A 15,902-nucleotide genomic window follows, 5' to 3' on the forward strand; every position below is an offset into this window, starting at 1 on the left:
TCGCAGTGTGCAAAGTGCCCCTTAGGCTATGTGTCCACGGTAGAATGTACCTGCGGATTTTTCTGCATGAAAATCCGCGACTTTCGCGGCAAATCTGCACCTTATTTTTGCCGCGGATTTGCCACGGATTTACCGCGGATTTGCCGCGGATTTTGATGCGGATTTTTTTTTTTCCCCATTCTATACCCAAAATCCGCACCAAAATCCGCAACAATAATTGACATGCTGCAGATTTTTCCGGATCAAAATCCGCGGCAAATCCGCCGCGGAAAAATCCGCAGCATGGACACAGCATTTCCAAAATGCCATTGAAATGGCTTGGAAGTGCCGCTGCTGCAGATTTTCGGAAAATCCGCGGTAAATCACCGGCAAATCTGCGGCAAAATCCGCGGTAAATCCGCAGCGTGGGCACATAGCCTTAATGTACATTGCCAGGGAGCAGCAGGCACGAATGCTCGAGTTCCCCATTGACTTCCGGTAAACGAGTACCAAGTACCAAACGGTTCACTCATCACTATTTATTAAGAATCCATCTGTGAGCTCTTTCTGATGGGGAGTTTGTAACTTTGGCCGGTGTTCCACTTGCGATTACCTCGCGTGTATCTAGCGTGAGTTTCGCGGTTCATCACCCGTCATGGACTCACATTCTCCTCACAGGAGCGGGTTGGTTGCATGCATCTCTATGCAGCTGAGACGCTCCTGTGAGGAGAGTGTGAGTCCGTGAAGGGTGATGCACCGTGAAACTCGCGTGAGATACACGCGAGGTAATCGCAAATGGGACACCGGCCTTTTATGTTGAGTTCTAAGGTCCTATCAGCTGATTCTTGGCCACATCAAAGTAGAACTCAACTTTGATGTCATGTCTGGTCCTAACTCAGCACAGTGGAGCTCATAAAAAGACAGATAAAAACTACAAACTATTCCAGCATGAATTCATTGGCGGATTCAAATAAAAAAAAAAAATCTCTGAAGATGTCGATAACTTTTAGGTTTCGCTCACACTGTGTATAGCCAGTGTATAATTTGGCTGAATGCTATCGAATGATTTATCGGATAGCACTTGCTCCAATGTTATACTATGGGACAGTGCCGACTAGTGTTTTTCTTCTCATGCCGACAAAAAAACCCCCAAAAACAATGCATGCTGCAATTGGCAGCTAATATCGGACAATGTGCACCCATACAAGTCAAGGAATGCGAGAAACTTATCTGACTGCACTCAGGTGACATCTAAAGGTACTTTCACACTTCCGATGTCTTGGGAATCAGCGGAATCCGTTAACGGATTCTGCTGTTTCCCATAGACTTGTATTGATGACAGATTGTGCCAAAAGTACCTGCGTTGCTTCCGTTGGCCGACGCTCCGTTGCTTCCGCCGAGCGGAAGCAACTCTGAATGTAACGTTATTTGCTTGCGTCAAAATGACGCCGACCAGCGGATTCCGTTGCTTCCGTTAAAATTTATAATGGCTCCCTATGGTAGCGGATTCCGTTGCAAAGTGCTTTACAACGGAATCCGCTGCTGGATTCCGCTAATTTCTACTGAGCATGCCGAGAATGAAAAAAATGGAAAAAAAAAAAACAAAAAAACAGAGCCGACGCATTCCTTTAGACGGACGCCAAACGGATGCAACGGGTCCGTTATTTCACAGGAATCAGCTAACGGATTCCTGTGAAATAACGGATCCGTTGCATCCGCTGACACCACAAAAATATCGGATGCGTCAAAACGACGCAGCAACGGACCCAGCGGATTTCGCCCAACGCAAGTGTGAAACTAGCCTAAGTGCAGTCCGATATATGCCGACAGATGATGGAAAAGATGGAGAAATTAATCTCTCTATCTTCTCTGCACCTGGGATCCGATTATCGCATACGAATGATCAAATCACAGTGACTGACGCTTGGATTACGCTCGCCACAGAGTCTCAGCCGAAAATCTTTACCATATCGCATTCGATGCTATACCCCATTGTGATTAGATCATTAAGTAGTAAAACAATTACTAAACCGTGGTACAATGAGATAGTAGAAATCGACCCAATAATGCAGGATGGTGAGTAATGTAACGCTCATGTTGCTGATGAGCCCCGCTGCTTTTTTAAATGGAATCTTTGTATTTTCTATCCTTTAGGAAAGAAAGGCGTAGGCTGCTGTGGATACCTGCTGATCTTCTTCTCCTTTTTGTTGGTTCTTTTTACTTTTCCCATTTCATTGTGGTCTTGCATCAAGGTAAATGTCATTATAAATAATTGTTTACTACTAGGACTCGCTCAAAATCAGTAAAAAAAAAGGATCTGCACTTGGACCAATGTTATACTATGGGGCAGTGCTGATCTGCGTTTTTTTTTCTCAGCTGTAGTTCAACATGAGAAAAAAAAACAAAACTCAGCATTGTGCAATTTGACTCTGAAATTGGTACAGTGCTAGAAAAAATTCAGATGCCAGATGGACCATCTGATTCTTACGGAGACATTACAAGTCTGTAAAATTGGTCATGTAAAAGATTAATAGCTGCTGAGTAATAACTGATTGCACACGGTGATAAAAAAAATCGTCCTTTCTGGATGAGAATGGGACTGTTTTTTTTTTTATGCACTTGTGTGACACCAGCCTTATATAAATGAGCCTTATGTCCTCATGGGACATTTCCACAGCAGATACGTGGTCACACGTGCGCTTTTAGGCTATGTTCACACTAGAAAAATGATTTTTCTTAAAGGGAACCAAACATCAGGATTTTCGTGTATAAGCTGCAGCCAGTGCAGTACTGGCACTATCATGCACAGTGTGTACATACCATCAGGGGGCAGCTCGGGTGTTTAGGCAGTGAAATACAACTTTATAAAGTTTGAAATTTCGTGCACTTTTTGATTGACGTGTGCACCTCTGCAGATAATGTCCGGGCGGGTTATGCAGGAGTTCCCCGCCCCCCCACCAGCCTGTTCCTCCCTCTCTCCTGATGTCCGGGCGGGTTATGCACGTGTTCCCCGCCCCCCCGCGCCGCCTGTTCCTCCCTCCCTCCTTCTGGCTGTATGTAAATATCTAATCTTCAGAAACATGGCGCCGGAGTGGGCCTCTGCGCATAGCGCTTATCTCCGGCGCCATGTTTCTGAAGCCCCCGCATTACACAACTTGGTGTCTGAGAGGGCGGCGCATGCGCCCTCGTTTCTTCACAGCCCGTTGTGACCGCGGGAGCGCGCGCGATTAGAACAGGACAGAACAGCTGACCGGAGGACGCGATTACCTGCTGCTCCTGTATCGTGCCGTCCCAGGACACCGGGCCAACACACCAGCCAGTGTGACATCGCTGTGGCGCCGCCCTCTCAGACACCAAGTTGTGTAATGCGGGGGCTTCAGAAACATGGCGCCGGAGATAAGCGCTATGCGCAGAGGCCCACTCCGGCGCCATGTTTCTGAAGATTAGATATTTACATACAGCCAGAGAGAGGGAGGGAGGAACAGGCGGCGCGGGGGGGGCGGGGAACACGTGCATAACCAGCCCGGACATCAGGAGAGAGGGAGGAACAGGCTGGTGGGGGGGCGGGGAACTCCTGCATAACCCGCCCGGACATTATCTGAAGAGGTGCACACGTCAATCAAAAAGTGCACGAAATTTCAAACTTTATAAAGTTGTATTTCACTGCCTAAACACCCGAGCTGCCCCCTGATGGTATGTACACACTGTGCATGATAGTGCCAGTACTGCACTGGCTGCAGCTTATACACGAAAATCCTGATGTTTGGTTCCCTTTAAGAAATTTCTTGAGAGTGAAGGATTAGCGGACCTGCGTTAAAAAACACACCAATAACGCAGGTGCGTTTTGGTGCGGTTTTGGTGCGTTTTTTTTTCAGGTTGGTCCCTGCATATTTTAATGCCTTTACAGCAATAAAGCACGTTGAAAATGAAAAAAAAAAATATAGATAGATAGATAATACAGAGATAGATAGATGATAGATAGATAGAGGGATAGATAGATGGATTGATAGATAGATAAATATAGATAGATAATAGATAGATAAGGCTGCTTTCACAGTACGTCTTTTTAACATGCGTCCTGAACGTTTTTTTGCTGCAAAAGCGGATCCTGCTTTTACAGCAAAAAATGCATGCAAACGCATGTGTTACTTTGCAGGATCCTGTCACTGGATGTTTAGGGGCGGGCATTGGAGTCATGTGATCGGGAGTGATGGGAACTAAATGTGCCAGACTGGGAGCCGGCATCTGACAGCTGCGAGGCTCGTAACCAAGGTAAACATCGGGTATACTTGCTTGGATACCCGATATTTACTTTGGTTACAAGCGTCTGCAGCTGCTAGGAGCCGGGCTCCCTGCACACGTTACCAACGTAAACATCGGGTAACTAAGATAAGTGGTTACCCGATATTTACCTTGGTTACGAGTGTCCGCAGCTCTCAGGTGGGAGAGAGAGACAGGAGAGGGAGGGGGAGAGACAGAGAGGGAGAGGGAGGAGAGAGGGAGGAAGAGAGAGGGACTGATCACCCGAGGCTGGTTTCTGTGCATGCTCAGTAGAGCAAGCAGGATCCTGTCTATCAGCACGCCAGCGTTCACATGCGTTTGCGTGCTGTTTAATCAGGATCCAGAAATTTGCAGAAGTTGGACGCAGCTCAAAAACGCTACAAGTAGCGTTTTTGAAAGATGTTAAAAAACTGCAAGTCGCTGGATCCTCACTATAACGCACGCAAACGCAGGTGAACGCATGTTAACGCGAGTCCATTGCAAATGCATTGAAATGAAAACACATTTGCACTGGATCCGTTTCTGCGTTAAAAAAACGTTCAGGACGCATGTTAAAAAGACGTAGTGTGAAAGCAGCCTTATGGATAGATAGATGGATAGATAGATAGATAGATATTTAGGGGAATAGATAGATAGATAATATAGAAAGATAGATAGATAGATATAGATAGATAGATAATATAGAAAGATAGATAATAGATAGATAATAGATAGATAGATAGATAGATAGATAATAGAGGGATAGATATTCCAGCTTTATTTATGATGTTTTCCCTCACACATACTGCACTTCTCACGGCCGGTAGTGTGTTCTCATCACCGGCCATGACAAATGTCCTGGAGTCACCTCTGCACTCGTTCAGGAGCCGCATTCAGCACTCGCTCCCTGACCGAGGCTGCGTGGAGAACTGTCACACGTGGCTGGAGCAGAGCTGGAAGCGCCACAGGACATCGCTATGGATTACATCGGAGCTGTGTGTTGCGGGGGGTTTAATACAGTGGAGAAAGAGGAGCTTTTTGTCTTTTATTCAAAATAAAGGATTTTTCGGTGTTTGTGAGTGTTTCTTTACTTTCACTTACAGATTAGTGATGACGGGTCATAGACACTGCCATTACTAATCTTGGACTTAGCGGCAGCTATTGGTTGCCGTTAACTCCATATTACCCTGATTGCTACCGCATCACGGCAACAGGAAGAGCCTGTAACATGCCGGGACTGCTGCATAATGGATGCGACAGTCCCGGGGCAGCTGCGGGCTGATATTCTGGGCTGCGGGAGGGGGGGGGGGGGCATTAACCCTGACCCTCGCCCTCCCCAGCCTGAGAATATCGGGCCGCCGCTGTGTGTTTACCTCGGCTGGACGGTAAGAATACAGCGGAGCACACGCTTTTTTATTCTCTTCTTCTTCCTCTTCCTGTCCTAGTGACATCTCTTCCCTGCAAAACGCAGGGCAGGGATGTACACTATGTCCCGAAAACGCGAAATAACGCGGGAATAACGCAGGAATAACACAGGAATAACGCACATCACTTGCTACCTGCGTTATTCCTGCGCTATTTGATGATTACGCAGTTAGCTGCAGAAAAGAAGTGACATGCTCATTCTTTTTCTTAAGAAAATCTACTGAAAGAATTTTCTTAAGAAAAAAACGCAGTGTGCGAACAGCTAATTTTTTTTTACATAGGTTTTGCTGGGAAATGTCTGCAGAAAGGTTACAAGAATTTCTCAAGAAATTTCTGCAGCAAAAACGGACCAAAAACGCGGGTAAAAAACGCAGTCTGTGAACATAGCCTTAAACCTGCAGTGCTAGTTCATTTGCTCTGTGGATTTTTTTCTGCAGAGTATGAATAAGATTTTATTCTCCTACAATATACAATGTATTTCCCCACATACTCTGCAAACCTCATATAGTGAAATCAGCAGCGGTATGAGTTAAGCCACGGGAGTAGTCGGTGAGTTTTTTACCTCATAATTTGTAAGCCAAAACCATGAGTGGGTGATAGATGTAGAAGTGGAGCCCGTGTTTCTATTATACTTTTATTCTGATTGTTCCACTCCTGGTTTTGGCTACAAATACTGAGGTAAAAAGCTCACGAAATACTCAATGTGTGCATGTGACCTAAAATTCATTCCCACTTACCATTCGTTAGGCCTCGTGCACACGTTGAGTATTTGGTGAGTTTTTTACCTCAGTATTTGAAGCCAAAGCCAGGCGTGGGTGATAAATACGGAAGTGGTGCCCGTGTTTCTATTATACTTTTCCTCTGATTGTCCCATTCCAGGTTTTGGCTACAAATACTGAGATAAAAAACTCACCAAACACTCAACATGTGCATGTAGCCTAAATGTCATCCCCACTTACCATCCATTAAGCCACGTGTATGTCGCGCCCAGGGATATGGGGTACTCAGTCCTGGGCAGTGTATATCTGGGGAATGTCACTTTGGTGGCCGTTGCCTGGTTCCGTGCCCTGGGCCCTTTTTGTAAGGCCCGTTTCACACAGACGTTTTTCACTGGCGTGTAAAACACGCACATGTCCCTGCGTGTGCCGTGAATCTTGGCACACGTGGGTTGTCTAAGTGCAATCCGGGCTCCGTTCTCCGTGGCCCGTGATTGCACTTAGAAATCAACTCACCTGTGCCTCCGCTCTCCGTGGTGCTGAATCCTTCCGCGGTGCAGCATCCGGCCGGCGCTGACCCCTGCAGCAGCTGCTTCCGGGTCGGCTGTGTCGCGCATAATGAATATGCGCGACAGTAATCAGCCGGCTTAGAAGCAGCAGGGAGAACGGGCTGCAGAGGACATCGCTGGACGCCGGGTGAGTTAAAATGTTTTTTATTTTAAAAGCACGTTTTTTTCTGGCACGTGTTTCACGGACCACACCACTGCGTGGTCCGTGGGACATCAGTGATGCGAGAAAAAAATGGACATGTCTCCGTGCGGCAAACATGCACACGCGGGTACGCCGCACGGAGACACGTGCAGTGACAAATCACTGACGTGTGAGCAGACCCATTCATTAGAATGGCTCTGCGTATGTCAGTGATTCTGGTACGTTTAAAAAAAAGCACAAACGTACCAGAATCACTGACGTGTGAAAGGGGCCTAAAGGGGATATATTTACAGGGGATTAGATTAGTGTTCATACATGACGCCACTTGCGGTGTTGCGGCTATGTGGATGGAGCCGCCGCTGCACAATGTCCACTACTGGGGCTGGTGTTAGTGGCAGCCTGGATGTTGGGCCCTCCGCAAGCAGGGCCGGGCCCCAGAGGGTAGGTGTAATGATGGGTGCCGGAAGAAGATAGTCCACACAAGGGTTCAGTGCAACTGAGTTTTTACTCACTTTTGCTTAATAACTGTTTACCCGAGGCCGGCTGGTTTCACCTTCAGGTCCTCTTTGTCCCAGTGCCAGTTTGGTTCTCTGGTACCTTCTTGCCCTGCAACTGTCTCTGGTTAGTGGGTTCCCGTGGCGTAGCGCAACTGGGGGTCCCCGTCCGGTGGTGTTTCTTTCTACTGTTGTCCGTATGATGATAGCGTGAACCCTGTGGGGTTGGAATCTCTGGTCCTGTCCTCGGCTCTCTCTTTGCTACTGAGTCTCGGATTTTTAGGGTCAGCGAGGTTCTTGATAGTCTCTTCGCTGAGCAGGTGTTAACAGGCCTGCCTGGAGCTTCGGCCTGACCTAGGGTCCTGTACCACGTTGGTGCATAGTTCCGGGAGTACTCCACCAGCAACTATCCTCCTGGGTACCAGGTTACTGTCAACTCCTTGACAGTGCATCTCCTCACGTCCACCTTCACTCCTCTCACTCCTCTGACCGACTGACTGACTCTCTGTCCCTGTCTGCCCCTCCCACCTGGTCAACTAGCGCACTGGCTCCACCTCTAGGCGGCTATCCATTAGTCCGACCCTAGCCTTGTACCATTGTATGGGGGATTGTTAGGAAAAACTGGGATTACCTGGAGTTTTTGTGTGTGACCGGCACTGGTCTTCCGGGGCCCTAGGAGGTAGGCCCAGCATCCTGGTGGGGATGCAGAACCTTGTAGCTCCCTGATGGCTTCAGGGGTGCTACATGTACACGTTGACTACTTGGTGAGATTTTTACCTCAGTATTTGTAGCCAAAACCAGGAGTAGGTGAAAAATGCAGCAGTGGTGCCCATGTTTCTGTTATACTTTTCCTCTGAATTGTCTCACTCCTGGTTTTGTCTTACAAATACTGAAGTACAAAATCTCACCAAATAGTCAATGTGTAAACAAGGCCTCAGGCTATGTGCGCACGCTGTGGATTTACTGCGGATTTTCCGCAGATTTGCTGCAGAAAATGTTTATAACCTTTCTGCAGTCATTCCCCAGCAAAACCTATGGGTATTAAAAAATGCTGTGCGCACAATGCGGTTTTTTATACCTGCAGAGTTATCCGCGGAATTTCCGCTGCGGAATTAATGAGCATGTCACTTCTTTTCTGCAGGTCCCTGCGTTTTTTGCCATAGATAATGGTAAAAATCCGCAAAGACCAACCTGCGGAAAAACCGTGGCAAATCTGCACCAAACCGTGGCAAAACCGCATGTGGATTTCGTTGCGGTTTTGGTGCGTTTTTTTACCGCAGGTACGGGATTCTTTAAGAGGCTCTGGATTTTCCTTGAGAAAAAGTCACTTTCTAGTGCGCACATGACCTCAAAGTGAACCTGATACAGTCTGTCCGAATTACAGGTATAAACACCTATAAATGGCCAACAGCCAAGAGGGGTACTCTCAGAAAATATAGAGGTCCGATAAACAATGGAAGCAAGATACCCAGAATTACAATAATAATCTTTATTGATATACATCAAACAGACGAGAAAAAAAGCAATAAAACTGCAGTATAGAACAAAGAAACTGGACTCTGACCCGGAGACAGCTACACGGTTAATAATTACAATTGTGAGACTTTAGCAATCTGCTTCTAAAGGCAGTTACAAATCAAAGTAAACTGCTGCCCATAGTAATGCCAAGTCTTCAGTGTAAGAGTAGAAAAAGGGGTTAAACCTGCGCAATCCGCCAAATAAGATGTAGAGATGTTGATAGATTAATCACTCTTTTATTCCATAGGTCTATGCGTTTCAAGGTACTGAGACCTCTTCCTCAGGACCAGAAAATCAACAGGATTTTCTGGTCCTGAGGAAGAGGTCTCTGTACCTTGAAACGCGTAGACCTATGGAATAAAAGAGTGATTAATCTATCAACATCTCTACATCTTATTTGGCGGATTGCGCGGGTTTAACCCCTTTTTCTCCTCTTACACTGAAGACTCCCGCACGTGGGGCCGCGGCAGCCGCCATTATCTTATGCTATCTATGGTGGTTGTGACCCATCACAACCATTTTGGGTGAGTGTATTAATATACATTACTAACCTGTTATTTATGGGGTAAAACCCTATTAGCGCTTCTTTCTTCTAGCACACATAGTAATGCCAAAACATGGCAGCAATAGGAATACATCTTATTACCAATATCAGAAGGACATGTACATCATAATAACAACACATAGTGCTACATAAAAAGCGCAGGATAAACACTGGTAAATAGTGTCGGACTGGCTACCAGAGAAACCGCCAGTAATACCAGTCCTGGCTGTGGTTAACTGCATTGAACTCCAGAGCTCTCACCTGAGCTGCGGAGTTCAGCCCGGCCTGTCCACAGCTGTCATGAACTGAACTGCAATCGCCGAGGAATCAGTCGGCCCTTGCAGTTTGGCCCTGAAAACCCACTATTCAGTCCAGGCTGCACTCTGGAGCTCAGGTGAGAGCTCCGGAGTTCAATCCATCCAACCACAGCCAGGACTGGTATTACTGCCGGTTTCTCCGGGAGCCAGTCCGACACTGCTGGTAAAAGCGCTAGTGATGGGTAAACGTGTTTGGCACTGCTCAGAAACCAATTAAGCATTAGTGTGCTCTGGTACTTGTGGAGCTCAGCCAGGTATGGCGGGTGTTCAGATATTTTGTCCGTGAAACAATGAGCACAACACACAGGCTTGCTTCATTGCATGATGTGTGCAGGCACCCCAGGGAGATAAAACACCGTTCTCGGATGTAGTGTGACCCAAAGAAACGAAGAAAAAAAAACCCCTTATCCTCCCTTCTGTCAGAAATGCCCTGTTTATGGCTGGCGGTATGTGGGCGGAGACCTGAACAGGCTAATCATTAATTTTCCATAATGCTCGGTACTCACATTGAGCTTGTCCGAGCGTCTGACCAGCTTGAATCATGGAACAAGCACCCAAGCATTCTAGTGCTTGCCCTTCCCCAAAAAAATACCAATAACACCTCAGAGTGGGAATGGAAAAAAATGTATACCAGTAGTTGATAGGATCCTGAGCAGCCTAGGGGAGTGAGGTACAGATCCCAAACCACTACTGGGGCAATACTGGCATGTATCAGATGCAGGATGTATCATCTAAGCCAAGTATGTTTTATTCTGACACTGTGGAGTTTTAGAGAAAAACATACATTCAATGAGAAACTGTCAGCAGGATTTTGTAATGTAAAGTAAAGACATGGCTGTAATGTCTCTATAATGCTGATTACATTGATACCTTTGGTAAATAAATCCACTTTGTGGTTCTTCTTTACCCATTATTTGCAGTGTTCTGCTAATTAGTTTCACAGATGTGCAGAAAGCTGGGGACATGGGCTCCTAGACTGGCCTTTAGGGGTACTTCTCACATAGCGAGATCGCTAGCGAGATCGCTGCTGAGTCACGGTTTTTGTGACGCACCAGTGACCTCATTAGCGATCTCGCTGTGTGAGACACTGAGCAGCGATCTGGCCCCTGCTGTGAAATCGCTGCTCATTACACACTGCTCTGGTTCATTTTTTGGACGTTGCTCTCCTGCTGTGAAGCACACATCGCTGTGTTTGACAACGAGAGAGCAACGATCTGCATGTGCATGTGCAGGAAGCAGGGAGACGGCTTCTGGCAGCCTGCGGTAAGCTGTAACCAAGGTAAATATCAGGTAACCAAGCGAAGGGCTTTGCGTGGTTACCCAATATTTACCTTGGTTACTAGCGTCCGCCGCTCTCAGGCTGTCAGTGCCGGCTCCCTGCTCCCTACACACGTAGCCGCAGTACACATCGGGTAAATAAGCGAAATGGTTTGCTTATTAACCCGATGTGTACTCTGGCTACGAGTGCAGGGAGCCAGCGCTAAGCGGTGTGCACTGGTAACCAAGGTAAATATCGGGTAACCAAGCACTTGGTTACCCGATATTTACCTTAGTTACCAAGCGCAGCATCGCTTCCACGCGTCGCTGGGGGCTGGTCACTAGTCGCTGGTGAGATCTGCCTGATTGACAGCTCACCAGCGACCATGTAGCGACGCACCAGCGATCCTGACCAGGTCAGATCGCTGGTGGGATCGCTGGAGTGTCGCTAAAATGTGACGGTACCCTTAGGCTAGGGGGACCCTAGCTATCCCTTATCTCAGTTACCTCTGAAGGTGAGAATGTCTTATTTAGCCACCTTCCTTGCCTTACTCCTGTTATACCCCTTGCCCCCACTACCCCAGGGGAGAGCTGAAACAGGAGTGTGATAAAACCAACAGATAGATAAACAGGGGAATCCAAAAACACACACTCATACATAGGTATAAGACAATAAGAGCTAAGGAAGAAAATAAGAGCAGGGAGGAAACAAGAAGACAACGCGAGAATTCCGCAACAACTCCAAGCACCATGCAGTATAATCACCAGCAAGACTGGGACACAACAGCGCACTGACCAACACAGCAATAAACTATAATCAGCATGGGAAGACGAATCCACCATCTTAAAAAGGCGGGGAGTAAATGTGATAGATTTCCAATATGTCATCTCAGAGGTAACCAGCAAGTTAGCAGATGTTAACTCTTGTATGCCTGACCATGAATGAGCACACAGGTGGTAGATGCCTGAACCTGCCTGTGTAATACAGAAACACCAGAGAAACAATAGGGTGCAGTGTCAGAATCTGTAGTGTGAACAGCGTCTGATGCCGCAATGACAATCAGAGTTTTGAACAAAACTCCGTGTGACAATGATTGTCCGACTGTACACTGGGTCTTCTCCTTCCTGACTGTGATTCTTTGGTCCCCATGCATCATATTGACAGATCGCCACAGAGATTTCAAATAGAGGAGACAAGTCATTCATAGACTGGAGACAGGCAAGGAATCGCGGAATCACAGACAGGGAGGAGAAGACCCGGTGTACAGGATGACCCCTGTGCATCCAAACCTAATAAAGAGAAAGCTTCAAATGGAGATTAAAGAACAACAAGGTGGATTTCTTCACCAACAGTGTCAATGTATTCAGGGGCAGACAGCTGTATTGATTATGCTAAAATTTTGATCAACATTTGATCTAAGTATCAGGATTGTGTGCTCCAATTCTCTCGGATGTCTGAGGAAAAAATCTGAATTGTAATTGGCCCCATGGTCTAACATTGGCCCAAGTGTGTTCCAAGATTTGGTCAGATCGCACTCAGATGGGTATTTTCCATCCAAGTGCGATCTAACAAAATCTCGGAATACGCTTGGGCCAATGTTAGACCATGGGGCCAATTACAATTCAGATTTTTTATTCAGACTCGAATAGAAAATACGCTTGTCTGCCTCTGCCCTTACAGCAACATTACAGCCATGTCTTTACTTTACAAAATCATGCTGACAGGTTCTTTTTAAAAGCTGCCTGAGTCCAAACAACACGGGTGACTAGTCCAAAAGGCGGGTCCCCAGCAACTTCTCCCCACCTCATTCTTCTTGAGTGACAGGTTTCTTATTATTCACATGAATAACTTTATAAATGCTCTAAAGACTAATAAGACATGTTCTCTTTCTAGATTGTTCAGGAATATGAGCGAGCCGTCATATTCCGGTTGGGGAGGGTTAGATCCGGAGCTAAAGGACCAGGTATGTATCTGCATATTGGAGCCATTACATGAGATATTCTGTAATACAAGATTTAATCATAAGTGAATATATGAAGCAAATAGTCCTAGAAAATAGAGGACAGTAAAAAAAAGAAGATAGAAGCTGGCTGGTATGGCCACACATAGAAATATAGCAATGCATCCTGGCCTTCTGTGATTGTAAGTGTAAAATATGGGCACTTGGGCCCCAATTCATCATTTGTTTTTTAGCCACTTTAAACATTTTGTCTTGTTGTATTCATTATTTTTTTTAGGCACACAATATTTTCATTATGGTGCATGAATTTTGTTGAAAAATAAAAATGCTCTATATTTCTGTTTACCCCTGTTTGTACATTTTTAGCACAAAAAATTGCATGTTCCACAAAAAGGATTTGCAAAAAAATTTCAGGCATATAAAAAAATCAATGGAGAAAGGGAAAAATTGACCCAGCACCGATTCCAAAAATATAATAATTTTTTTTTTTTCTTTATTGATACATGATTAAAAATTTATATGAAGACCATAATGGAAAGTGTAGTACATAGCACTTAACGCGTTTCAGACTCCATGAAGTTAAAAGCAAAAAAACTAGTCCTTAATCATAACTAATCACTTATGATTAAGGACTATTTTTTTTTGCGGACACGTGCATCCCTGTGATTTTGCGGCTTTGGTTGTCAGGTGAGCTGAAAACTTTTTCTTTTTCCATATAAAAAAATCACTCTGGGAAGGAAGAGGGAGGGGGTAGGTGGACAGGAGTACATATTCCCCAAAAGTTTACAATTTTAAAAAAAGTTGTAACTGATCAAGCAGTCAAAAACACCTGTAAAACGCAAACCTTGCTCATAATGGTGAGCATTTAAAGGGAATCGGTCTGTAGGCTTTTGCTTTATATGCTGAAGCCAGCATGCTGTAAGGGTTAACATAGAAAGTTCAAGCATGCCTGTGTTGTCACAGTCTGATCTTTTATTTGCGATGTTTGTTTTGCAACCAGACCCTTATCATTGCTGTTGGTTAGCTGGCTCATACCATGTTGTCCGGCACACACCCTCCTCTGTTTGGCACCTCACAGCCAATCTTTATAGAGAGCCTTGTGTGGGTGGGAATGGCATTCTGGATACTGCTACATGGCTACATCTAAAAAGGCACATTGTGTCAGAACAGCTGCAGTCAGTAATCTAAGTGATAGATCTTCTGATTCAGAATCTCCCTCTCCTTGCCTACATTATGCTGCTCTCACATGTGGTAGCAAAAACCTGTTGACAGATTTAATTTAAGAAGAAAACAGGAGAACTCATGCAAAATCATCTTTACAAAAGGTGCAGATTAAAAGAAAAATATGTTGCATTTGCGCATGTTTTTTAGCCTAGCTTTTCATCTGCTTTTCATGTGCAATAATTATTCAACCTTTTCTGTCAACCAGAGCTGATCCCATTTTCGGGGAAGTTCACACTCATCTTTTTCTAGTGAATTTTGACTGGAACTCATGTGAAAAAAGTGCTAAAAAAAGAATATATGTACAGCAATTCCAAAACAACTTGCTGTGCACATATTCTGTCTTTTTGAACTTCTTTCAACCACTTCAATCTTTGAAAGCCTTTAATTGACCTAAAGAATGACCGTTCTGCTGGCGGCTTCTTCTTGGAAGTTGTCACTTTCTGATATATGGCAGCAAAGCCAACGCAAAAAGGATACAAAAGACGTAAAAGCGTCTTCCCATAGCAAAGACGATGCGGCTACGCCAGTGTCTTAAAAGTCACCTTGTGCACCTATTTCTACAAGGAATCCTCCTTTGTGATGTCCAAACACCCTAACAGAACTTATGGACAAGGGTTGTTTTTGTTAGACACCCTCTTTAGCACAGGTTTTGTAGTAACAGCAGTTGTCTGCACAGCTTCTTCTCTAGTGAACTCTCAGTCAGTACAGGCATTGAGTGTGTCACACAGTGTTCAGCTCTAAAGTCACTAAGTGTCATGGGGACTTCTGACTGTTCACGCCGCAGAGTGTGGCACGTCACACTATGCTTTCTCTGGTGCTTTTAAGTTGCACAGGGAGGCTCAGGCTTCAACCAATTCTGCGCTTATTAGTGATCATTTTAGCAGTAGCAAATTCTGCTGGCCTGTGAATTGCTGCTAGGGTCATAGTTTACTGGAGGCCTATCACAGCAATCTCCTCCCTTAATGGTGGAGCCTGTTCCCCCATGCCGATTATAGCTTCATTTGCAATGCTGTGTTGATCATGTTCTGGGGATCTCCTGTGCGTTATTTGGAGTGTTGTGGAAATATTCTCGTTGTCCGTTTACTTCCTCCCTGATTCTTTATTTCCTCCTGAGCATATATTGTCTTTTCTCTGTGTGTGCAGTGAGTTTGAGTTTTGTTTTTTCCCTGTCTGTCGATTTGTGAGGTAAACCACTCCTGTCCTGGCCCTCCTCAAGGGTGGGGGAAAGAGGGTGTAGGCCAGGGCTATTCAGGAGCTAAGGTTAGGAAGGTAGATGTATCTATGGGAACAGTGACAGATAGGGCTCCCTAGTCCTAGGGTCAGTTTAGGTGCCCCTGTTCAATGTTACCTCGTCACACCCCGTGACAGACTGCTGTTAAGTTCTTTAAGTTTCTGTCATCTTGTCCATTAATTTACAGACAAAAATAAAGCCTGTTGCTCTTCCTATTTTTGTCCAGCATTTATGGTAAAACTTGTAATGAAGGTTCCCATGAGCG

At 45.5% G+C, this 15,902-nt stretch overlaps 1 protein-coding gene across 3 annotated transcripts in view; it reads left to right on the forward strand.

Moving 5' to 3' along the window:
• The window catches only part of LOC142282989 (stomatin-like), a 92,763-nt gene that overhangs the window by 43,745 nt on the left and 33,116 nt on the right, over nt 1-15,902 (forward strand). For all 3 annotated transcript variants that reach the window (XM_075333072.1, XM_075333076.1, XM_075333077.1), the window contains 2 exons: nt 2,134-2,231; nt 13,116-13,185. In XM_075333072.1, the coding sequence (XP_075189187.1) occupies nt 2,134-2,231; nt 13,116-13,185 (168 nt within the window). The remainder of the gene's footprint in view (nt 1-2,133; nt 2,232-13,115; nt 13,186-15,902) is intronic.

Source organism: Anomaloglossus baeobatrachus, chromosome 2 (genome assembly GCF_048569485.1).
Source record: "Anomaloglossus baeobatrachus isolate aAnoBae1 chromosome 2, aAnoBae1.hap1, whole genome shotgun sequence".
In the NCBI taxonomy this organism is placed as follows: Eukaryota; Metazoa; Chordata; class Amphibia; order Anura; family Aromobatidae; genus Anomaloglossus; species Anomaloglossus baeobatrachus.